Here is a 25616-nt window from a genome sequence, read left to right as displayed (position 1 = left end):
ACATTATAATTATTTTTTAGGGGAAGAATTTTCTGTGCTGAAGTCATTTTTCTCTGCCATCTCAGAGAAAAAGCAAGAATTTACATTTAATCTTGCCAATGCCCTCTACCTTCAAGAAGGATTCACTGTGAAAGAACAGTATCTCCATAGCAACAAGGAATTTTTTCAGAGTGCCATAAAACTGGTGGATTTTCAGGATGCAAAGACTTCTGCAGAGACAATAAGTACCTGGGTAGAAAGCAAAACAGATGGTAAAGTTTCCCATTTTCATACACTCATTATTTGCCATTGTATTCACGGTTTTTAATATCCTAAAGTAAAGAATGGTTGAATATTTTCCTACTAAACTACGGCTCAGAGGGATCTCCTGTTTTGCCGCCCTGTTATTCAAATTAATTCTGAATTGTAAAACTGAGAGAAATTGTAAGCTGCTTTGAAAAGCATACAGAATTTTTGGGGGAGACACCCATTTACAGAATTTTTAATGGAAAACCTTTAATAATAATTTTTGTTTAAGCATAGGTTTTTAGCCTATGGCAGCAGAAATAATATCTTTGGCCAGGTAAAAATTGGATCTGTCAATTTCAAGTGCCTTTTTTCCCACATATACTGTAAATAATTAACACATCTTAGTTGGATGTGTTAATGTTCAATAATAAATGTTGATAGTCCTATCATAAACACGATGATTTCAACTTTAATTGCAATACAATCCAGCCAAAATTCTTCAGTGACTGTGGAAAGACACCGTAGAAAGAACACAGGCTTAAAGTCACTCAGATCAGAGTTCAAATCCTACCCAGTTCTAAGCTATGCCTCACCTAAAATGAGGATATTTTAAAAATGTTTCAGAGGTTATTTGAAGGTTTGATAATAATGTCTGTGAAATAACAAACATAAATTAGATCCTAGCTTAACAGTAGTTTGGTTCCTTGTTCATTTATTCTGCTACAAAAATCATGATGGCATAAGGTGCTACCATATTCCTTATAGGAAGTTTCACACAGGGGGGCATGGTTGAAAATGTGGGATGGATGGTTTGAGTGGCGTTCGCAGGTAAGTATCATTAACAGGACTCAAAATGAACCTCCCTGGACAGTTCCATGGCGCTCGGTCATGCTTTTATCTCTTAACTGAAATAGCCATTGGACATAGAAATAACAGACTGGTTGTTAAAAAGAAGAAAATCATGCTAGCAACTCCTTTCTTGTCCCTTTCCCAGTGGGCAGTGGTGGTAGCCACAGTAGTAGGAGGTTTACCATTACCATTACTACACCAGTAGAAGGTGTACCATTAACTTATTACTTCTGATGGACCTGCTGGAAAAACTTGAGACAAAGTTTGAAAAACATCAATAAATATGCAGGAAGAGACATTCAGGTCTTGTTCTTTCTGACTGAAAAACGATTTACACAAATATTCTTGCTGGAGAGTCCATTATTAGTAGGTCTGTCCAGATTTGCCTAAGACAATCTTGTATCTCCTGTTTCCTAGTGAGATTCTCTTGGTACCTGTTTCTAAGTGAAATGTTTGAGAGTGCTCCCTTTTTTACTGTCAGAATTGCCAAGGTTAGGTAAAAAAGCACCCTGTTTATAACTGATCTGCAAAAGAAATTTTTGTTTTAATTCTATTTAAAGCAGCCCCACTGAACCACTCTTGCACATGTTTCCCTGTTTCGTCCTCCACCCCCGTCACAGGGAAAATTAAAGACATGTTTTCAGGGGAAGACTTTGGCCCTCTGACTCGACTTGTCCTGGTGAATGCTATTTATTTCAAGGGCGACTGGAAGCAGAAATTCAGAAAAGAGGACACACAGCTGACGAATTTTACTAAGAAAGATGGTGCAGCAGTCAAAATTCCAATGATGAAGGCTCTTCTGAGAACAAAATACGGTAATATGAAAAATCACTCTCCGAAGCATGATTTGGGGAATTGCCAAGAATATTTATTTAATATTTTCTTTCTCTGTTCCAGGTTATTTTTCTGAGCCCTCCATGAACTACCAGGTTTTGGAATTGCCTTATAAAGGTGACGGGTTTAGTTTAATCATCATTCTTCCCGCAGAGGACGTGAACATAGAAGAAATGGAAAAGCGAATCACTGCTCATCAAATCCTAAAATGGTTCTCTGAGATGCAAGAAGAGGAAGTGGAAGTAAGCCTCCCTAGGTTGGTAATGTCATTTTATTATTTGGTTCTTATGTTTTCACTCATGGAGGCATTTGAACAGCTGGCTGAAAGATAACAAATATTTGAATAGGCTATTGATGAGAAGAAAAATGCATTTGGATATATAGCTCCACTTTATGGATACAAAGGCAAGCCTGAACATTGGCAGTATTGCTTTGCCATGAGGAGCACTGAATTTAAGTGCTCAATATTCCCCGAAATAGATGAAGAAATGCAAGTCTTCAAGCTAAAATACCAAGATGAAAAGGAATTTTTTAAATTTTTTTATTATACAATTTATCTTTCTCTATTTTTTTCCCTAATTGGAATTCGAAAATATCTATCTTCTGTTACATTTAAGGAAAATAAAACACCCCCCCAAACACTTATGATATCAGACAATTAAAAGATATGTTAAATCACTGTTGACAGCTGGTGCTCTAATAGCCATTGAATGACAAATAGGGAATCTTTTGGCCAGGTTTAAATAGTTAAGACAAAATGGAAATTGCGAAGGCTTACCTCAGGAAATAATAATCATAGACACTAATTTCTTAATATCACGCTTCTAGCCGGTAGGAGAAACTCCAGAGTAAGTTGTGCCCCTATAACTCAATTCACCCTCTGCCTCAGCTTTTTAAAAGAGTCAGATGTTTGATAGATGATATTCAGTCCTTCATTTCTAAATTTTCCTGCAAACTCCTCAAGGCCAGCATGGTCTGTGCATCCTTCTTCTAGGCCTTTTGTCTCGTAAACCTCTTAGCTTTTCCTTTCTTTTCCACTTTAGCTGGGATCCAATCAGTCATTTCAATCTTATTCTCACCCAGTATCTTTAATGCTTTTTGTTAGTTGGTCTTTATCCTGCTTTAATTTCTCCCCAATCATCCTCAACCCCCAAACTATTCCTCAAGCCACTCCCCGCTCCCCAACTATTGATTTTGTTAAGTAAAAACCCAGAAAACAGTCCCTTCTGGCCTCATTGAGGCTGGCGCTGGGAGCTCATTGTTTCTCTTCAAAGAACTTTCTTTTTTAATACTCACATACACTACACCAAAACTTGGTTTCTATTCCTCAGGCGCTACTTTATATTGATTTCTCTTACTCTCAACATGTGTCTCAGCTTCTGGTCCTTAGAGAAAACACATCATTAAGGAAACTTTCCTCACTACCCTTCACCCCAAAATTTGAATACATCTTTTTTCTTAAAAGATTTTATTTATTTATTTGAGAAAGAGAGAGAGGGAGAGAGGGAGAGACAGACAATGAACAGGGGGGAGGGGCAGAGGGAGAGGGAGAAGCAAACTCCCCACTAAGGAGGGAGCCTGATGTGGGACTCAATTCCAGGACCCTGAGATCATGACCCAAGCCGAAGGCAAATGCTTAACTGACTGAGCCACCCAGGAACTCAAAAATTTATGTACATCTTTGATGATCTGCTCTTCCTTTACCTTCCTTGACATCCTGGAAAAGGAGATATCCTATTCTCACCCTAACTCTGGGTTCTTGATCCTAATACTATTAACCATCCCCTTTTTCTTGAAAATCTTACATTCTTTGGCCCCTAGGGCACTACTTACTTCTGTTTATTTTTCTCTCCTCTGTAAAATTTTCCTTCTCCCTGACTTACATTCTCTTCTTTCTGTTCCCAACTAATGTTTACCAAAATCTTGTCTTCAGAATTTTCTTCTTCTTCCTTTTATTTGCCCCTTATTCTTCATGTCTCTAAAATCTGATTCTCTCCTCCAACCTGTTGTCCAGTTCCCTAGCACCTGTAGAACTCTACCTGGATGTTATTCAGTCATTTAAAGAGGTGTTTTTGTTGTTGCTGATGGTGGTGTTTTTTGTTTGTTTGTTTGTTTTTGTTTTTTTTTTTTTTTTGTTCCTACTACATATGAAACATTGGAGATAAAATGATATGACAGTTTATTTTCTAATAGATAACAATTGGGGGATTAACTTGTTTATTTTCAAATTTATTTTTCTCTCTTTCTCCTTTGGAAAGATCTCTATTTGGGGCCAAAAACCACTGAGTTTGAAAATTGTGCATGCCAGGTACTAGCAATGGGGTTTTAGGAGAGTCACTAGACTGTCTTGAGCTGTGGTTTTATGAGTATAATATTGAAATAATGATACTTATAGCCGAGGTGGCCCCAGCATCATCAGCCTAATTAACAAATTGCCTAGATGATAATGTGTAAGTCCCAAACTCAGTTGGCAGCAGGAAATATGGGCTTTTGCCAGAATTCCCTTCTTCAGGGGAATTTTAAGAATCTCCACAAGAATGTTGCACAGCACACAAATCCATCCAGGCTACTGCACTACTACAGCTTTTCCAAACTGTTTGGCCTTATTATCAGTTTTTCTAAACTGTGGTCACACTGCTCATACAACTTCTCTCATAGTATGGACACAGACTTCTCTTTTAATTTCTCCAAGAAAAACAGTTCTGGGTTGAATTATGTCCCTCCCAATTCATATGTTGAAATCCTAGCTCCCAGCACCCCAAAATATGACCTTTTTTGGAGACAGAGTCTTTACAGAGGTAATCAAGTTAAAGTAAAGTCATTAGGGTGGCCCCCATCCAACACGGCTAGAGTCCTTACAAAAAGGAGAAAGTTGGATACAGAGATACACATAGCAGAAAGAGACAGAGGAAGAAGAGACAGAGGAAGAAGATGGCCATCTACAGGCCAAAGAGAGAGGCGTGGAACACACCTCTCCCTCATTGTCCTCAGAAGGAACCAGGGCTACCCACGCCTTAATTTTAGACCTCTAATCTCTACAACTTCGAGACAATAAAGTTCTGTTATTTAAGCCACCTGGTTCATGGTAATTTGTTGAAGTAACCCTTGGCAAACTACTAGGAGTAAGAACAACTTCAATGTTTAACCAAATTTTACTGAAAGCTTTATGTTAATAAAAGGGGTTTATAAGGTGGAAAGTAATTTAAAAACCATGTGCCAGGGCTGGGTATTTCTGAAGTATAGGTCATTGTCACCAGGGAGCCTTCCCTTGTCCGTTGCTGTCCTGGTAGCAGAACCCATCCTCACCCAGTATTTTCTGACCTCCTCCTACCCAGCATCCAGAGTCCTCCAACTTTTTCCATCACAGACAGAAGGTAACAGAGATTTTCTGGCCTTTAAGTATGATAAGAATCTATAGCAGCAGATTTTGACCCTCAGTGGAAACATTTTCATATCATGTAGAATAAATTATACCTTCATCATTTCAAACTTCACTATCTCCATCCCACTGGTTCTATATGCATAATAAAAAGTTCATCCTGTTGCTTTTCCCAAACAAAAGAATGCTTTGTCTTAAAGGTGAATTTGAATCTTCAGTGATACAAAAACAGAAATATTAATTGGCAGTTGTCCTCCCTTTTCTCAAACAGATTCCAGGCACCAAAGATTTTTTAAAAAATTGGTGGCAGTTTCAATTACAGTACCTCATTACATACTTCTATTCATAGCACAAAATTTAGCAAATAGAAGGTTCTAATAAAGTGATGGCTATTTTTCTACTTTTGTTAAGATCACTGCCCAGCAGCCCCAAAGTAGAAAGTCTTCTGTGACTTCTCAGTGTCTCTCATGCCTATCCCTCTGTCTGGCAGGCCCTTCCTTCTCCATGGTATTTAGCCAGTAAATTCTCATTCATCTTTCAATGTCCTCTCGCAATTAACTCTTCAGTGTACATTTCCCCCAACGTGCTCAGTTAAAATCAACCATTCTTTATCTTTATTTCTAGAACACTTTATACAAATTTATATTATGGCACTTTTTACATTTCTATCTCTTGATCACATTCTTGTCTATCCTATTAAGATGTGAGCTCTGGAATAGGGGGTTATGTCTCCTTCTTTTGGTTTCCACCATACCTAGGACATTCCATGGCACATAGAGTGTGCTAAATGAATACTGTTGGATTAAATTATACAAATATTTTCAAAGAAAACAATTCCATGTTATTTACTTTTATCTAACTTTAAATACCTCAAAAATCAGAATTCAACTTTCCAATCACACTTTAATACATTCCTTGTGAAGATCCTGATGAAACTTTTGCATACACGTAGCATAATGAAAGACGAGACATCAACCATTTTCTTGGAAACCTCTTTAGGGAAATAAAAATGAGATTTTTAAATTCACAAGACTGAAATCTTTTTTTTATCAATTATTTAATCCCATTAACACAACGTTATATTTAAAATGTATTCATTCACTTTTCACAAAAGGATAAATCTTCCAATTTATCAAAGGAAGGATTTGCTTATGTGTTAAGTTCACAAACAATTTTAGTCCATCAGGACACATTTATTGAATTATGTTTCCCGAGCAGTAAGACCATGGATTGAAAGTTCTGAAGTATATTTCTCCATAATGAATAATTTCCTTACAACAGAAAATGCCCATTTAAAATCCTCATTCAGTACAGAGAGGGAAAACTACATAGGTGGTGTAAATACTTTAGAGTGGACTGACAATTTTAGGTTTTATTTCTCAATTCTGTGGTTCTTTTATATCTGGATGAATGCATTATGCTTTCAAATTGATAACTAAATGAGATTTTGGTAAGATCGAACAGTTTAATCAGCTGGGTTAGTTTCCTAGGATTTAAAATAAGAGAAATCCATTCTCTCAAAATACAGTTCTGGAGGCTAGAAATCCAAAATCAAGATGTCAGCAGGGCCATTCTCTCTGAGACTGTGTGGAATCCTTCCTTGCCTCTGCTCAGCTTCTGGTGGTGATCTACCATCTTTTGTCTTCTGCTTGTAGACGCACCACTCGAGTCTTTGCCTCTGTTGCCATGTAGCCATCCGTATTCACATGGCGTTCTCCTTTCTTATGAGGACACTAATCATATTGGATTAAGGTCATCCTCTATTCCATTATGACCTTGACCTAACTAATCACATCTTCAATGATCCTATTTCCAAATAAGTCTCATTATGAGGTACTGAGAGATAGGGCTTTGATAAATGAATTTGGGGCAGGGGGCCCCATTCAATCTGTAACCCCAACTATGCTAAATTCTGTTAATGTACAACAAAAAGCCTCTTTGGTAGCAAACTGTAATTCATGCCAAAGAGAGAAAAATTAATCATAAGAATGCTTCTGTATTAGTAACACTAGGAAGGAACATGTGAGTGACTATTTAGATTATAGTTGTTACTATTTAAGAAACATCTCTCCTTTCCCTTTGATGTAGGACTAGTTTAGAATTAAGGCCAATAAGATAGAGTATAATCTAAAAATACTAGAGTGCTTTCTAGTGTTTATTATTTATAGCATACCAGCTATCTAATTTTGGACATTACTTGTGTTAGCAGCTAAAAAATAATCATGTTACTTTGTCTAAATGTGATATGAAATCTTACAAACATCTTAGTAGTCAAAGTTCTTCATGTTGAAGAGTATGACATGCACTTTCTATATATCATATCTTCTCTATAGGAAAAACTCTCTGAGAATATGTTTTTATGATTATGTGTATGGGCAAAAGTAATTATTTAATACATACAAATAAGGCAAATGAAGTAACTTTCATTCACATAGCACTTTAAAAAGTATTTATTTATTTATTTATTTATTTATTTATTTTTGAGATTTTTATTTATTTATTCATGAGAGACACACAGAGAGAAACAGAGACATAGGCAGAGGGAGAAGCAGACTCCTTGCAGGGAGCCCAATGTGGGACTTGATCCCCGGACTCTAGATCACGCCCTGAGCCAAAGGCAGACGCTCAACTGCTGAGCCACTCAGGCATCCCCATTTAAAGTATTTTAATACTAAATATTATGGTTCTACAGTCTGACTTGGATGACTTGCATTTAAAAAGAAGGGGTTATTCTGTATGTTAGTAAATTGAACACCAATAAAAATAAATTAAAAAAAAAAAAAGAAAAAGATGAACAAAAAAAAATAAAAAATAAAAAGAAGGGAACTGTGTCGCTCAAAAAGTGAATTGATCACCATTTAGCTAAGTTTTGGGAGAAAGAATTAGGTCTTATGTCTACTGTCTTACAGCTTTATGCTCTTATTGGTTTGCTACTTCCTAGAAATTTTATCTCCTTTTCAAAAGCACAGATTGACTGGGGCCCTGCTATGGACAAGGAACTGAAACAGATGCAAAGTGATAGACATGCTGCCTACTGATAAGATGGTTACCACTTAGATGGAGTGGTGTAAGATTTGCATAAAAATTTACTAACAATATACAGCAGTAGACAGTAAATATTAAAAGAAAGTTACAATTAGTAAGTACTAGAAGATTCATGAAAAAAGACAAGAGACAGGGAGCACCAGACACTGGACTGTAAACAAAGGATTTATGGAAGAGGAAGAACTTGAACTGGGCTTTGAAAGAATCAAGAGGGTTAAGTCCCATACAGAAAGGGGAATTGTTGAAAACTTCCAAGTAGGATAGTGGAGTGATTAAGGCTGTGTTTTAGAGAGATATATTTGGTAGTTACAATGCCTTTGTTCATGCTAGATAACTTATCTGAATCTTTTCCCCACTTCCAACCACTATCTTCATTCTTCTGGATAACTTCTCTTAGTCCTTAAAACCAAGTTTAGGTTTTAGAAAGCTTTTCTGATCTTTCCATCCAAGATAACACTACATCTTCCCTTTTCCCTACTGAGGAAACTTTTCCTTGTACCTTGTGTTTATTTCTGCCTAGCAGTTATATTATTATTTCATCTTCCTCAATGGACAAAAAACTTCTTGAGGTTAGAGCTATGCATATTTCATTTCTGTGACACCAGCACAAAGGATGCATCTGAAAAATAGCAGTTGTTCACTGAACAATTGTTGCTCTAATCTGAAGACTTTTGGTGTTCAAGATGTGTTGAAGAGAGAAAGACAGGAGCCCAAAAGATCAGTTAAGAAACCACTGCAATAATTTGGCACAAAGTGGGTAGTGTTTAAAGGGGACAGGCTCACTGGGGATAGTAAGGAACTGGTGAAATAGAAAGATTATTGGAGTATTGACTAATGAGATATGGGTTATGAAGAAATAGATTGGAGTTTCTAAATTTGACATACTAAGAAAATGAGAAGACAGTGATTTCTTATTCTTTTGTAGCAGTCCTTAGATGTGCACCCTAGACTTCTAGAGAGTTCTGTGGTAGACTTCAGAGAGTCCTCGAAGCCCTTGAAACTATTAGCGAGTTAATGTATAGAAGGTCTTACATATATTTTCCTTGGGAGAGGCTTCATAGTGGTCAATGAATTTTTGGTGGTCTTGGACTTTAAACTGTTAAATACTAGAGTTCTATTAAAAAGTATAGTAATAACTAAACAATAGCCATAGTCTTTCTGAGAGGTACCATTTAAAAAAAATATTGACTGATGTGGCATCTCATAGTATCTTTAACAAGTGTTGAAACAAGATCATGGAAAATAGAACATAATACTGAAGACAGAGAGCTTTGCCACCTTTTTACTATGTAACTTTAATTAGCTTACCTAAGATTTTTCTTTTATTGTTAAATGGGACAATGATAATAAATGCCTCAGAGTTATTGTGAGAGTTAATATGAAGTCATGTTGATAAGACTTTAGTATTCGATATTATCTCTTGTTCTTAATATTATTATTATTTCACTCAGTTTTGCACATGCTGAACATCTAATATAGTGCCAACACTGTCCTAGATGCACCTCTTTACCATACCTCAGTTAATCCTCAAGATAAATTTGATAGAGATCAGTTTCTATATACACATTACAGTTGAGAGACAGAAAGGTAGCTATCTTGCCTGTGGTTACACAGCGAACATATGGCAGAGCCAACATTGCAAGAGTCAGAAAACAGGTGTAATATAGCAGGCACGAGGGGGAGCACAGAACAGAGCAAATGTCAATGACACTATGAGCAGCGAGGCATGTGGATGATGGAGTCTTTGGAAAAGAGACATCACCTTCTGTAGGACATGAAATATGTTCTTGCTGGGTTAGACATCAGTCCCAGGTTTGGCCACGTTTGGATCTCTAAACCGGTGAATGTTACAGTTATGGGTGAGAGAAAGTGGTAAATGAAGCTGAATATGAGAATAGAAATGCCATGACCAGCTGCTGGAGGGATTACAAAATGTTCACGTACTTTAACCTATTGGATACTAATCCAAATTGGAATCGAGTTTACATTAAACAGTGTCCAGATATGTTTTGTATGTGACAGAAAGCATTTTTAGTTCACCCCTTGAGGCTAACAGAGTTTTTCCTACATAGATACACACGTGCGCACACACACACACACGCACACACAGTCTAGGTGATTGGTCAGAAAGTGACAAAAACTACCATGTACTCATATAATAGTCTAGGTCTGCCACTGTCAAGGATTGTGTCACATTTTTATCCTCATGGGCAGACCTAAGATTTGGTTTGATTGGCAACCTGAACATTTCAAGGATGACTCAAGCCCACTGTATCAAAACTGGGATTCTAAGTATTAAGGATAGGGACCCCAAGGAGACCCATCCAAGACTTTTTGTCAATAAACAAGAGTCTTTAGTATAAGGGGGAAGGAAGGGACACCACCAATCCACAATAGGGCCTGCAGACCAGGAGTGGATTCATCTTAAAATGGAAATTCTAGGGCAGCCTGGGTGGCTCAGTGGTTTAGCGCCGCCTTTGGCACAGGGCGTGATTCTGGAGACCTGGGATCGAGTCCCACGTTTGGCTCCCTGCGTGGAGCCTGCTTCTCCCTCTGCCTGTGTCTCTGCCTCTCTCTCTGTGTGTGTCTCTCATGAATAAATAAATAAAATCTTTTTAAAAAAATGGAAATTCTGAATTGTTTTCTTCATTTTCTGCACCTGTTGTCTGTGCTGAGCCCCTTTAAACCCAGTGGTTCTGTATGGCAGTAATTTGACAAAAGTTAATGTTTACATATGCGAAAACACTCATTTTATGATTACTTAATTGTTAATTGTCTATTCAGTCTTTTTGCTGCTTATTCTTTTATCTTTAGATGTATTCTTTTGACAATTTTAGATGAAGGTCAAGAAAAGGGGGAAATGAACCACATCTAAAATAAACATTAAGACTCACATAATTTGCAAGAGGCACATAATTAACACTGTATATATATTTATTGAGATTATGATTTCAAATTATATTTTGATTAGAAGGCAATGTGGGTTAGCACACTGACTTGGAATGGACCTGAGTTTGAATACCAGCTTTGTGGTTTATCTTAAACTTGAGACTGGAAATCAACCTCTTCAATCCTCCACCTTCTTAATTAATGGGAATAATGCTAACTTCCTCAGGTTTTTGTGAAGATTAGAAATTGTAATCTCTATTAAGTGTCTAACACATGGAAGTGCTACTTCACACCTGGCTATTCATGACTCCAGTAATTATGGATAATTAGTAATTGGCTGTAGATTATACTTTTATTAAATGGTTGAATAAGTTTCTATTGCTGTAGGTTTCATTGGACTATATTATGAGCAGGACTGTAGCTTAAATGAGTCTCCACCAATAATTAGGCATTATTAAAAGTTGTAATAAGTCTTGCAGGATTCTTGCCATTATCCTAAAACTATTATGCTAAAAATAGCCAGTTTTTAGGTGAACTAGAACATTTATTTTCCATCTTTTAGATGCCTACACTCCATTTAGTTGTTAAAAGGAGTGTGGTAATAAAAACAGGAAAAAAATGAAAAGATTTCAAAACCATCAGGCTGCATATTATCTTTCTTAGCTGGAAGTGGAAAGAAAGAAGTTGAAAACAGTGGCATAAAACAAGCTATTTTCATTATCGGTAGATTTTAATGCCCATGTTGTGGCCACCCTTGGGGCTCTGCATAAGTTAATATTTTCCAAAAGTACATAATATTTTACCAAGATATAATTCAGGCCCTGTACATTTCTGCCATAGCATGTTCATTTTTCTGAAGAATTATAATTAAAAAACTTGTTCAGTATTTGGCAACTAAAACAGTAATCTAATTGGACTGATTGCTCAAGCTGATTTCCAGCCCTGGTATGGGCCTGCCTATTAGCTAAGCAAGGATCCTGTTCTTGACCAGCCTTGCCTGTATCCAAACTGGAGAGCACAGGGGCAAAGGCTCATCAGTTCAGGCCGAGCTCCTTAGGCAGGACTTGTCCTGGAATTTCACTGATGGAAGAAATATACAGAATTCCTTGTTCTTTTCTTTCATAAAGGTCCAACCTGGTTTTAAAATGCATGTCGATGTTTCTGGCTTCTATAGACTCAGGAAGTACTAGCTTTTCTTTTTTTCTTCTTTTTTAGTGAAATGGTAAAGTGAGAGTCAGTGTTCTGTTAACTTGGAATCACAGATCAGCCTGTGAGACTATGAGATTCTTTGGTTAGAGTCTTCACATCAGATAAATTGAGGTTTGATTATTTGAATGGAACCTACAGTGCTAACTTAGGGCCCTGCATAGGAAGTAGTGGCCAGCAATTTTTCCCCCTCCTATAATTTTTTATCTTTTATTTTTTTTAAATAGAGTTCGTTTTTGGTAATGACTCTAATCTTTTTTTTTAAGATTTTATTTATTTATTCATGAGAGACACACAGAGAGAGAGAGAGAGAGAGAGGCAGAGACACAGGCAGAGGGAGAAGCAGGATCCATGCAGGGAGCCCGATGTGGGACTCGATCCCGGGTCTCCAGGATCAGGCCATGGGCTGAAGGAGCCGCTGAGCCACCCAGGCTGCCCTATCTTTTATTTTATTTAAAGACATTTAGTTCCCTTTCTATCTCTTACCCCTTTTATAGAACCTTTTGGGAAGATATTAGGTGTGTCCATAAATAGAAGGAAGTCACATCACTTGTGACAATGGATGGGAAGGATAATAGATTATTAATGTCTCTCTGTGCTTCAGTAGCCAACAATCCAAGGGTGGTGGCTCCTCTTCTCCTTCCATAGTATTTTGGAAGTATGCCAGGGACCATTTTTGATGGTGTGAAAAACAGAGTGCATACAGTTACTGGAGGGAAACTTTACTTTTCTAGGGAAGGAGCCAAGCAATTGAAAACTTAGAACTCTCACCCTGTTTTGTTAGATAATTATAACTTCAAAAAATGTAGTATTTTCTCCCCCCTTCCCACCAACCATTTATCTGGGAAGCCAGTTATTAGCAACTTCAGAAACTGCTCAGTGGAGCTGGGGGAAATGTAATTGGTCTAATGAAAACAAAAGATTTCACATTATAATCTCTTCCAAGTCATCCATTTTGTGGAAAACATTTTGGTAGCATATGTTATACAATTTTTCAAGACTTTTCCTCTTCATTTTTTTTTAACAGATTTAAAGTAGAACAAAAATTAGACTTCAAAGAAGCTTTGTATTCTTTGAATATGACCGAGATATTTAGTGGTGGCTGTGACCTTTCTGGAATAACAGGTAGTGTGATAAATAATTCTTATATTATTATGTTAATATGCTTTCTTAGTAACTGCTAACGGACTGATCTGAAAGAGCATTTGGCCCCAGAAAATACATACACACACAGTGACTAAATGTCACAGTCATGTTGCGCTGTCTGTAAACAAGCACTTTATTTTGCATTTAAGTCATTTTCCTTAATGAAAGTCAGAAAGCATTTCAGAATGTTAGATAAGCCTTCTAACCATGCTTGTAATAAAACTATGTAGGTAAAGTATTATATGGGCTTTTATTTCAGCCCTGTTTGGATTTCCTTATCTGAATAATGGGATTACGACTTTGAGACTCTCATCTACACGGAGCTAATAAAACTCTTATAAACCAATTTGCAAATGTTAATTTGGTAATACTGGAGCCCATGAAATAGGCATCCACAAGCTGCTGGATGACGAACACAATGTAGAAATTGTAATGCCACAGCTTGCAGATTTAGCTTGAGACTAACAACACATCTGAGGAGATGGAGCTTTTATGCTAACTCACACCTGGGAAACGGCACATGGCTAAGATGCTCACTCACACAACAAAGCCCTAGACAATCTTTTATTTATTTTTTTCTTGTCTTGGCAATACCGGTGGTTCAAAAATATCTAACTAAAGATAAAGAATAATAAAATAATAAAAATATCTAACTAAAGACAAAGAGGGCCAATTCACCCCAAGTTTTTTTACCCTCTTTTAAATTCAGTCCTCTGTTTTATTAAAAGGCCAAAAAAAAAAAAAAAAGAAAAAAAAGACAAGCCTGTCTGTCTGATGGGGTTTTGTATCATAACATGGAAATATTGTGTATTCCTATGTAAATATCTGAGCTTTGGAGAAGTATTCATTAATTCATTCACTCATCAATTACGTGGGTAAATGAATAGAATGAATGAGCTTTCCTGGTGGAGGAGGTGGGTGGGGTACACTGGTGACAGATGTTCATTATTAGCTTCACACATAATTTAGCTACTTGTTCTCACACTGACAGATCTGACTTCTCTGACAATTTCATCAGCAATCAGGAATGAGGCTGTCAACGTTAAATACTGCCACGGCAGGCTATCTATGTGTGCCCTGGAGCACAGCCACCTCACCAACCTCAAGCACCTCTCCCCTTTAGCCTTCTTTCTGGCCTTCAGAGGCTCACTTGCTGTACATCAGACTTTTCCAACAGTCACTCAATGTACGAATTCCCAACAATTTGTGACTTCTATAAAATCTCCTCTTATAGGCAGATTTATCATGAAAATACCTCCAAAATGCTTTCTAAAAGCATTTGTGCAAGAGAATAACTTTAAACAGAGAAAAACAAACATCCAACCTTTTCTGCTCTTTCCCTCCTGGGAGAGTTGCCGATTTGAGTTGCTTTCACTACTTTGGTTCTAATTTACTGCTGGAAATAAAATAGCCAGAGCCATCACTGGCGCTATATCTGGTCATTAGGAGAACAGTAAGTTCCCTGCTCTCCCCACTTCTCACTTCTGCAGTAAACATTCACTAAAGCTACCGTGAGCCAGTCCGACACTAGTGCTGTGGGATATTTACACAAGACCTACCATCTTACACTTACCTAATTCACAAGCTTTGAATGAAATGTTTTCCGGAAGTCACTTTCGGAAACTTGGAGATGAATATTTGACTTCACAGTGCTATTACTTCTTGTGTTACCTTTAGTAAAACCTTTAAGCTGCCTGAGCCTCAACTTTCTAATTTGTAAAATGAGATAATACATCGTAATGGTGAAAATAAATGAAAGAATGTATGTAAACCACTTTGTCCAACATCTGGCACATAATAGATACTAAGTAAATGGTAAAAAAACAAAAACAAAAACACCAAAAAGCCAAGTGGGGCAATGGCACATTACTATTTACTTGGACATCTTCTAGCAAAGCTGTAGAAGGCTTCTTGTGCTCTTAACTTGACAGAGACATTCTTGGAATTTTCATAGAAAAGGAGGAAAATTATTACAAACGTGAAGAAATCAGTGACTTTATGGAGTCTAGTTTCCTTGTTCTCGTCTATTCTCTGTCAGGTCCCATTCTTTTCCAAAAATCAGGCTTTATTTGTGGTAAGACAGGATACATGAGACCAGAGACTTAATCTGAGGGCCATGGAGTTACTTGACCTGGTACCAGTCCTAAACTGGGTGAAATTCTCCGCTGCACCCCAACGTGCTTTTTGTTCTTCACTCATGGCTTGATATAGGTCTCTAGGTCATCTTCTCTGGATTCCATATGTGAATCCTGATTTACTCTAGGCAGCCCTCAGGAAAGAGCATGCTTACTTGCCTGATCCTGTACCAGATCATTCTCTTGTATTTCAAGATGTGCATGTCCCCTCTTCTCCATCTTATATGTTTCTATCATTGGACATATTCATACCCATGGTTTATTTGTTTGATAATATTTATTGTAAGCCAACCACATGCCAGGCAGTTCTGTAGGGATGCATAAAATGGACGGAGTTCTGCTTCTAGTGAAGTATACATCTGCTGATGAATAATTAATAAGCAATTAGTTAATGAAATGCTGAGGTGATGGATGCTGTAAATTAACTAAAATATCATGGAATAAATAGCGATTAGGTCAGATGAAGGCAGAGTTAGGGTGGGAAGTAACATTTTTGTTGGGACCTAAAGAACGACAGAGCCAGTCAGGGAAAGTTCTGGGGAAGGGGGTTTTAAGTAGAAGGAGAGTTAGGGCTATGGCCTTGGTGCTTGATGATGAGCTGGAGCTACTAGATGAGGAGAGGAGGGTAACAGATGCAGATAAGAGGTATTCAGGGGCCCAGATAGAGTGATGACAAGCAATTTGGAATTTATTTTTAGGAAGCCATTTTTTGTGCAAAAGTCCCTTCTATGACATCTCTTTATCTTGCCTGATGGGCTTTACTAGTCGGTCAGCTGCCAGAGCTGGGTCCCCTTTACTATAAGGTATTGCTACCCGAATCCTTGTAAATCTGGTGGTTTTGGTGGAGCCCGTCTGATCACATCAGGTTTCTCTCCCAAGAGAAACAAAGCTCCTTTTTCTCCTTCCTCTTCAAGTTTCAAGGCCCATCGTCCTTCCTCTACTTTCTGGCCACCACTGAACCCAAGACCATGCTTCCGTTGTCTCTTTGAGGAACACTGTCAGATCTAAGTGGTCCTGACACAGCGGGAATGGCTGATGGCTTCTGAACTCATGGCTTCACTTCCCCCTTCTCAAGAAGACTATCCCTGCGGGTCACAGGATCAGAAACGCTTCACACACACATCAGTTCCACCAAGGGGAGAAGAGGGGCATGTTCTCTCAGCTTGTATCCACACCGGAACAGAATGTTGTAAGACACTATCTTACACTGAGAAATTTGACAGGTTTTAAAGCATGGCTCTGAAGTGATTTTGTAACAGATGACAAAAAAGCTCTTTAGACTTTCATAGCCTCACCAGTCTTGAAAGAAAGTAAATTTTGTTTTAAAGTCAGATCAAAACTGAATACAGAATTTGAAAGGCAAGTTGGCTTTGAGGTTGAATACATAGGTGGGATTAATTCAAATCTGTAAAGCCTTTTTCATCTTGTCTGTGGACTGTAGCTAAGGGGGGCAAAACCTTCTGTCCATACAGATATTTCACTTAGTGGGATACCTGATTTGAGGCTTATCCCCTTCTATCTCTGCCTTTGTATCCGGGCTAAACTTGATCTTTCTCTACGGGTCTCTGTATCATTTCTGCAAGAGCTAAACTACCTTCCACCTCTAGCAAATTAACTAACTTGGGAAGAATTTGTTGTTGTTGTTGTCTTTTCTGTTCTTTATTCTTTTGATAATGTGATATAATATGGGATGCAATAAGTGATGGGTCTGAGTTCTAATCCTTAAATACACTTTCCTATTTTCCAACAGATTCAGCTGAAGTGTTTGTTTCCCAGGTCATGCAACACATTTTTTTTGAAATAAATGAAGATGGCAGTGAAGCTGCAACAGCAACTGGTAGGACAAATGGTTTCATGATCGACCCAGAGGAATGACTAAGGGGAAATGTGCAGAATTAAGGCATTGGCATTTCTACAGGACTCTGATCTCCTTTTTCTCTCCTGCCGTCCAGCAAACTGTAGGGAGAAAAGAGAAATTGGTTGTATAAGCTATGTTTGTGTCTCTGCAGCTGCTGCATAATAAAAAAAAGACCAGGGTGGGGATTTGATTAGGAGTTGAGGCCCATCTAATGATATTTGCTTATTTGTAAATTGAATTTTACCTGCCAATTAGGAGATAGGACCTGTGAGGGAAACTTAACCCTCACACATGAAATCATTATTGTTCAGGAATGCTTACTTTTAAGCAATTAATTAATTTCCTTCTTCTATTACACCAAGTAGGTCCCTACTTTTCTAATACTTTTATTTGTCATTACCTATACACCAGTGGCTCTTAAAGTTAGCTGCCTGTTTGAATCAACTGGAAAGCTTTTTAAAATCCTATGTCCAGTCTATCCCCCAAAACTAAATTAGTAAATTAATTAGATTAGTATCTCTGGAGGTGAAATTCAGACTCTAGCATTTTCTTACATTTCCCTAAGTGAATTTAATGTACATCCAAAGTTTAGAATCAGTGCTTGTCCTTGCTATTGCAAGTACAGTGCATGGACTAGAAGGATCAGCATTGCTTGGGAACTTGTTAGAAATACAGACTATCAGGCCCAACTCTAGACCTACTTAATCAGAATCTCTGTTTTCTGAGGTCTCTGGATGATTTGTGAACACATTACAATTTGAGAACCACTCCTTCATGATAGATTTCCCTGAATAAATGGCATTTTGAATAGTATCTATGCTCCATACAAGTAATCCTCAAAAAATAATTGGAGAAAATTTAATTAGAAATGCAAAAACAACTTTAATGGATGTCTCATAAGTCTATTTTAATTCTTTAGACTATTGTGAGTTTAGCCAATATGTAAAAGATACGCATCCTTTAAGTTGTCATATTGATAAATTTCTATAAATTTGTTCCAATGTTATTAATTTCTTGGTTAATTTATAATACTATGTAGTGCCAATGGATTTTGACATGTAGGTGGGTCACACTGGACTCCTGCTACCATTCTAGCATCTCCTGAAGGCCTTGGCATTACTGTGTTCAAGGAACTGAGATTGGAGGGCATGGGCTATTTCAGTCTTAGAGAAATAAAAAGATTGCTTTGGATGAAGTTGTTGGCCTATGTAGACAAATTTTCCAGCTGCTTTTATGTAAGAGTCCTTATAGATCATTCTTTGATCCTCTCATTACATCGGTGAAGAAAGAGGCTCACAACATGAAATGGTTTGCCTACGGTCATACTATTAATTGACAGCTGAGTTTGAACCCTAATCAGGTTCTCGGACTTCAAGTTCAGAGCTCTATCACCCACTGCCTCTAATTTAAGTCTAGGGTTCTCTAAGAGGGTGTAACAATCATTAAGGGATCAGCAGTGACACTGGTGTATTACATGTCCGAAAAGTTTTCCGTGTGAGTGTTTTGACTTTCAGGTATCTGATCAGGGGATGCTCAAGAACAGAAAAAATCTCAAGTATTCACCCAAGTGAGAATAGGAATGACACGGACTATACTTTTTTTTGCATTCTTTCATCAATTCAAACCTAAGTCTATATTCACTTGTAGTTTGGGCATTGTAGCCCTGATCTTGCAGGTAGGAGACTGCTATGCATTTTACACTACCAAGGTTATGCTTGATTCTGAAGGGGATCAGAATATGCCACCCCAAAATAGACCTCTTTGCCTGAAGGGTTGTTTAGAGCTGAAGAAAATGGAGAAACAGCACAGAAAAAAAGAGCTCTCTCTACTCTCCCTCGATTTGCCTAAAACCAGGGCATAAATTTCCCTTGTAAAGGTATCTTTCCTCCTCTCTACCAAATCAGAGAACAACCTTTATCACAAGAGATGAAAGTTGGCACTGAAATGAGTCTATTTAATAAACCTTATGAAATAACCCTCTCTTACTATTATTTTTTCCTATATATTTACCTCCCCATAATGTATTGCCCCAGAAGCACCCTACCCTGTTTTTTTGTTTTGTTTTGTTTTTTTTTTGGAGTTATTCTCCACAATATACCACCCTTTGTTAAAAAGATAGATAAACCAGATAAGCTGTCAAGCCTAACATTTTGCAGGGTATTTACTTTTTTTTTTTTTCTGTGAAGCTCCTCTGGGGATATAAAATAAACCATTTCTTCTGTTAATCTGTCTTTTTCAGTTTAATTTGCATACCCCGGTCACAAACAAAGAGTGTAGAAGACAGGTTTTTTTCCTTCTCTAACATTATTTTTCAGTTCTGATCACTTCTGTTGCAATTTTTTAAATGACTTTTTCATGAGTCTGAAAATAATTGTACAAAACCATTGCATTATTGGTAAAGGAAACATCTGAATTGAGTATAGAAATATTCAATTTTTTTAAAGATTTTATTTATTTATTCATAGAGACAGAGAGAGAGAGAGAGGCAGAGACACAGGCAGAGGGAGAAGCAGGCATCATACAGAGGGCCTGATGTGGGACTCGATCCAGGGTCTCCAGGATCACGCCCTGGGCTGCAGGTGGTGCTAAACCACTGTGCCACCGGGGCTGCCCAGAAATATTTAATTTTAAAAGAAAAAAAAAACAATCATTTAAATTTTTACCCCACTTTAAATGTTGACAAATGCTACAATGGAGCCACATGATATAAATTATTATAGTAAATAATTATTAAAGCAGAAAATCTCTTCTTCTAATCACATAAAAAATCCTATATTCATTCACAGCACAAATCCTAAAAGCTCTGAGGCCACAGAATAGTTTCAGAAAAGTTAAAAAAAGTAAATCTGAACTCAGATGTAATTACCACAAGCCTGAAGAATAGAAATAAAGTGCAAACAAATCTGGTTAAGAATTAATAGTTGAAACATTATAAGGATAAATCATATAACATAAATAAAAAGTGAGCAGAAAATTACTGTTTAAAAGAAGAAATTTTCCAACTGCTTTCACTAAATTGAATCTAGTATCTGGCTTTCTTCTTCATTGAGCATAAATGTGAAGTTAGAATTATTCCATGAATAATCCAATATTTGTTCTTCTGCTCTTTGATTTTTAAATTTATTCCAGATTTCTCTGTATTTTGAAAATGGTTATTTTTCTACAAGTTACCTCCTCAAACGAAATGACTTTTCTTGTCTACAAAAAGTATTTTAGGTATATTTTCTTTATTCATCCTTTAATGTGAACATCTAAATAACTGTTGTCTCTATTTCATAGGTATGCACATCCCTGCAATCATGAGTCTGGCTCACAATCAATTTATAGCAAACCATCCATTTCTGTTTATTGTGAAGAATAACCCAACAGGTATCTTCTCTAGAATTCTCTGGGGAAACTGCTTAAGTCAAACAGACCTAGTTCTAGCTGCTATTTGTAATCTAAATATCTGAGATCATTTATTCGTTCAATTTATTGAATCTATTTCGATTTTTCAACATTCTTTCAGTGGCTACTTGGCAAATGCCTCTTTTTTTTTAATTTATTTTTTATTGGTGTTCAATTTACTAACATACAGAATAACCCCCAGTGCCCGTCACCCATTCACTCCCACCCCCCGCCCTCCTCCCCTTCCACCACCCCTAGTTCGTTTCCCAGAGTTAGCAGTCTTTACGTTCTGTCTCCCTTTCTGATATTTCCCACACATTTCTTCTCCCTTCCCTTATATTCCCTTTCACTATTATTTATATTCCCCAAATGAATGAGAACATATAATGTTTGTCCTTCTCCGACTGGCTTACTTCACTCAGCATAATACCCTCCAGTTCCATCCACGTTGAAGCAAATGGTGGGTATTTGTCATTTCTAATAGCTGAGTAATATTCCATTGTATACATAAACCACATCTTCTTTATCCATTCATCTTTCATTGGACACCGAGGCTCCTTCCACAGTTTGGCTATCGTGGCCATTGCTGCTAGAAACATCGGGGTGCAGGTGTCCCGGCGTTTCATTGGCAAATGTCTCTTTTATACCAGGCATTGCATTTTAAGAAGTGACAGGGGCCTAAAATCGGGCCATGGTGGTAATAGCTGCCAACACAGCTATTATATATGCTAGCAATTTTAAATACCTATCTCTAACTAACACCATTCCCTACAGGTTAGCTATTTGTCCAATAACAACACAGAAGCTCAGAGAGAGGTTATATAATTTGTCTAAGCTCATACAGCTGGAAAGTAGCAGAATGGAAATAGGGCCTGTTAGTCTCAGAAGTCAACTCTCTGTGGTGCCACGAGAGGAGTAGAAATTGAGAGTTGAACAGTTGTGAAGATTTCAGAGATAGAGTCCAAAAGAATAAGTGACTAGCTTTAGGCTTTGAGCGGAAGGGAGAGGTCAAATATGCGTCTCCAGTCTGGGCAGTTCGTGAGAGATGATGCAATTAGCTACAAAAGGTAGAGGTAGTAGTAGATTGGACAGCATTTGACACAAAGGCAACATGTGGTGTACTTGGCCATGTGCTCTGCACACAGTAATAGTATCCCTAGAGACTGGCAGTGTGAACTTGGATGTCAGATGGGGCTCAAGACCTAGCTGTGTAACCTAATGGTTGTGAGACAAGTCAATTATACTTCCTAAGCCATATTTTCTCTACCTCCTATTTAAACATAATATTAGTACTCATCACCTAGAGTTAAATAAAAGAATATATGAAGCCTGTAAAGCTATGCCTGGCATGTAACATTCATTATGAATAAACAATAACTATAAGTGAAGGAATGACCAAAGGAAGGAAGTAGAATGGAGAAGTTTCTCTGTGTAAGTTGGGTTACATGGTAAAGAGACCTAGTTAATTTTAGATCTGAATCTATTAGATTAGCCAATGGTACTGATATTATTGGCCCCCTGAGGGAGATATCCATCTCTTTTTAGGCAACAAGAAACCAATGCGGAATGACCCTTCTGAAAGTTATGTCTTGGAAATAATGAGATAGTTTTAGGTTTGCTGAGATTGCATTAACAGGACTTCAATTCCAACGATGGGCGTGTCAATGTTAAAAGATATTCTGAGTGTGCCATTTGATCTATACATCCTTAACCTTTAGATAACTCTAATTTCTTACAATTAGTATGTAATTATCGAGTATGGAGAATAGAAAGAAATGAAACTTCATTGGACATCAATGCATAAGGAAATAATAGCATTTAGAATATGTTTGACTCTCTATTTTCCAAGTTGATGACCAAGGCCATGTAATTGCTTTCAGTTAAACAGCAGTGAAAATTCTCATCCCCAAATAATCCATTTATTTATTTATTTGTGATAATGCTTAACTATCAGACTTTAATGACAATTTCTACTGTCTCACGATCTTTATTGTAATGAGACTTTCTAAACTAGAGTTGCTCCCTTTAAGTAGTGTTTAAAATGAATGGCTACTCATTTATCAGGGGCTGTAAATTGTTCCCATATAAACTGTAGAATGGGCCATTATCTTAAGACAATACACATCCAGTGATTTATTTATTTTTCTCTCACAAATGAATTGAGGAAATCCTTGAGATTGACAGAAATGGTGCCTTAGCATAGCATAGTAAACTAAGTGGCTCATGCTTTACATAAAATATATTATTTTCATGATTTCTTAAGTAAGAGGATGAATAATTTTACATTTAGTATAATCCATTTTTATCTAGATTTAAAATTTTCTTTCAAATAGTCCTCTTGGGCAAAATCCAAACATTTTTTGTATTTTTCTATCATGTTAGTTTTATATTCAGTATATTCACTCAAAGCTCTTACTAAACTGAACTTCCAGGGAAATGAAGAACATTTTTTCTTCGTGGGGGCAGGCCAGTGTTAGAGACTTTCAGATGCTATCTGAAATGTGCCATTTCTCAGAAAGTGAATCATGATTCTGAAACTGACAGTACTCTACACACAACAACAAAAAATATATATATTGTGTTTAAAACTCTAGTTTTAGTTTGAAAGAAAAAGCAGACAGCAGGGTATCCATTGAGAAGTCTTTCTTCTAGGCTCTTGGCTTTGGTTATACTAGTGTGTTTTAATATTAGGAAGTAAAAATTACTTTTATCTGATTGGAATATTATATACATATGTTGGTTAAATACAGAGGACACCTCTTTGAGAAGGGGGAACATAGAGAAAAATGAAACAATAATGATTTCTGCTTCAGCTTCCCTCTCCATCTTTTGCTGTTATGTCCAGGAAGAGTGCACTAATCCATCCACTTTAGTGGAGAGTAGATTAATGACTGCATAAGGACTCCATTGAACACATAGTACTCCTTGGTCAAAGAAACAGATTGAAAAGGCTGGGACAAATGGCTTTTATGTAACGCCCTACACTTCTGAGTGTTTACAATTTTAAACTGTTGCCTTCAATTATGAGGTTAGTTTCCCTAAAAGTCACTTTAAAAATTTGCCGAATAATTCCAATAAGCAATTTAATGCCATAAAATTCTAAAGAGACAACAGTCCTTGCTGATTCCTATTGTGACAAAATGCAATATATACATCCTGAGCAAGTTGTTTATGGGTCCCCATCTACCCGAAAAACAGGAGTATTTTTCTGTTTCTTGGAATTATTTTGAGGTTTTTGAGGTGAAGTATTATTGATTATTATCACTAAAAGAAAAAAATGCTAGAGATTATGTCTATTTCCATGTTACTGGCTCTCTTTGGACTGAACAGTAAAGAGTTAATGAAATATCTAATAATAATATCTAGTAATTCTTTCAAACATATCTCAGTATAATTTCCATTAGATTTTAAATTATACAAAATTTATTTTATCACTTTGAAATTCACATTTATTTCATGTATCTGTAAGGAACATAAAAGTCAAGGCAATACTTGGCATCAACCCATTCAAGCCACTTCTCTTACCCTAGTTGAAAAGAAAGGTGAATGGATTTTGACACATCCTTTATTTCTGTTTTGTCCTCTAGTTCCTAATTCCTTTTCACTCACAAACACAGAATGGCTGGATTCAGGTGTTTACATTTCTGCTGGATTACAATTTCGCTTTAGTGAGGATTTGAAAGTACTAGCAATAGAAAATATTGTCTTTTTCAGTAAGCTTTGCTTCAGAGCTGAAGGAGGACATCTGAGAAGCTACACTCTTAACCCTAAGGGCTTATGTTACGTGCATAAAAAGATGACTGCTAATGCCTTAAATTTAAAACTCCACCATGTTCATCACCATTTCATTACGCTATGTTTGCCTGAGTCTCTATATTTAGAAGAACACCCCTCTGCTGCTTTATTTTTGCCTTCCTATATGAAAAACAGGACTAATGCATTTTCCGTGACAAGCTGTTGTTGGTGTTAATTTACTTCATAAATTACCAGAAAATGATTAATAATGATATAATTATGTATTTTAGACCAAGGAGAGGGTTTTGCTGTTAGACGTTGCCTATTTATCTTTTACAGAAAGAAAGACTAAATGACTTGTTAAAATATTCAGAAAGACTAATTATTGTCAACTTTTTCACCAGAAATTCCAAGTTGTTTTTTTTCCTTTTCCTAGAATCAATTTTGTTTATGGGAAGGGTGACAAATCCTGACACCCAAAAGATGAAGGGAAGAGATTTAGATTCACTGTGATTGAAAAGAAGAGCCTCAGAATGGAAGATGATTCCTGAAAAATAGTCGATTGGCAAAATATCATCATCTTGCAAATATTCTCTACATCTCTTTTTCTGTTTTAACTGTATGTGTATCAATCTTTACTAATATAGATCTGTATTAATGAATAATTAATGTTATTAATAAATGAAAGTATTCATTTAATATTTCTGGTTATGTTTTATAAAGTCTATATTAATCAAAAGCAGTAATCTTACATAAAATATTACTATTAATATGTTAGAATGGGGACACCTGGGTGGCCCAGTGGTTGAGCCTCTGCCTTTGGCTCAGGTCGTGATCCTTGGGTCCTGGAATTGAGTCCTGCATCAGGCTCCCTGCAGACAGCCTGCTTCTCCCTCTGCCTATGTCTCTGTCTTTCTTTCTGTGT

General features: G+C 36.9%; 1 protein-coding gene across 3 annotated transcripts in view; it reads left to right on the top strand.

Moving 5' to 3' along the window:
- Positions 1-25390, top strand: part of SERPINI2 (serpin family I member 2) — a 33003-nt gene extending 7613 nt beyond the window's left edge. For 2 of the 3 annotated variants that reach the window (XM_072807969.1, XM_072807970.1), the window contains 7 exons: positions 21-251; positions 1698-1892; positions 1975-2167; positions 13458-13555; positions 17462-17548; positions 20849-20938; positions 25128-25390. In XM_072807969.1, coding sequence (XP_072664070.1) covers positions 21-251; positions 1698-1892; positions 1975-2167; positions 13458-13555; positions 17462-17548; positions 20849-20938; positions 25128-25204 — 971 coding nt within the window. In that variant the 3' untranslated portion in view covers positions 25205-25390. The remainder of the gene's footprint in view (positions 1-20; positions 252-1697; positions 1893-1974; positions 2168-13457; positions 13556-17461; positions 17549-20848; positions 20939-25127) is intronic. The other variant, XM_072807971.1, reaches the window with a different exon arrangement.
- Positions 25391-25616: the final 226 nt, after the last annotated feature.

The sequence above is a fragment of the Canis lupus genome, chromosome 31 (assembly GCF_048164855.1).
Source record: "Canis lupus baileyi chromosome 31, mCanLup2.hap1, whole genome shotgun sequence".
Taxonomy (NCBI): domain Eukaryota; kingdom Metazoa; phylum Chordata; class Mammalia; order Carnivora; family Canidae; genus Canis; species Canis lupus.
The sequence above is the reverse complement of the archived record's forward strand: the minus strand, read 5'-3'. Positions and strand labels throughout refer to the sequence as shown.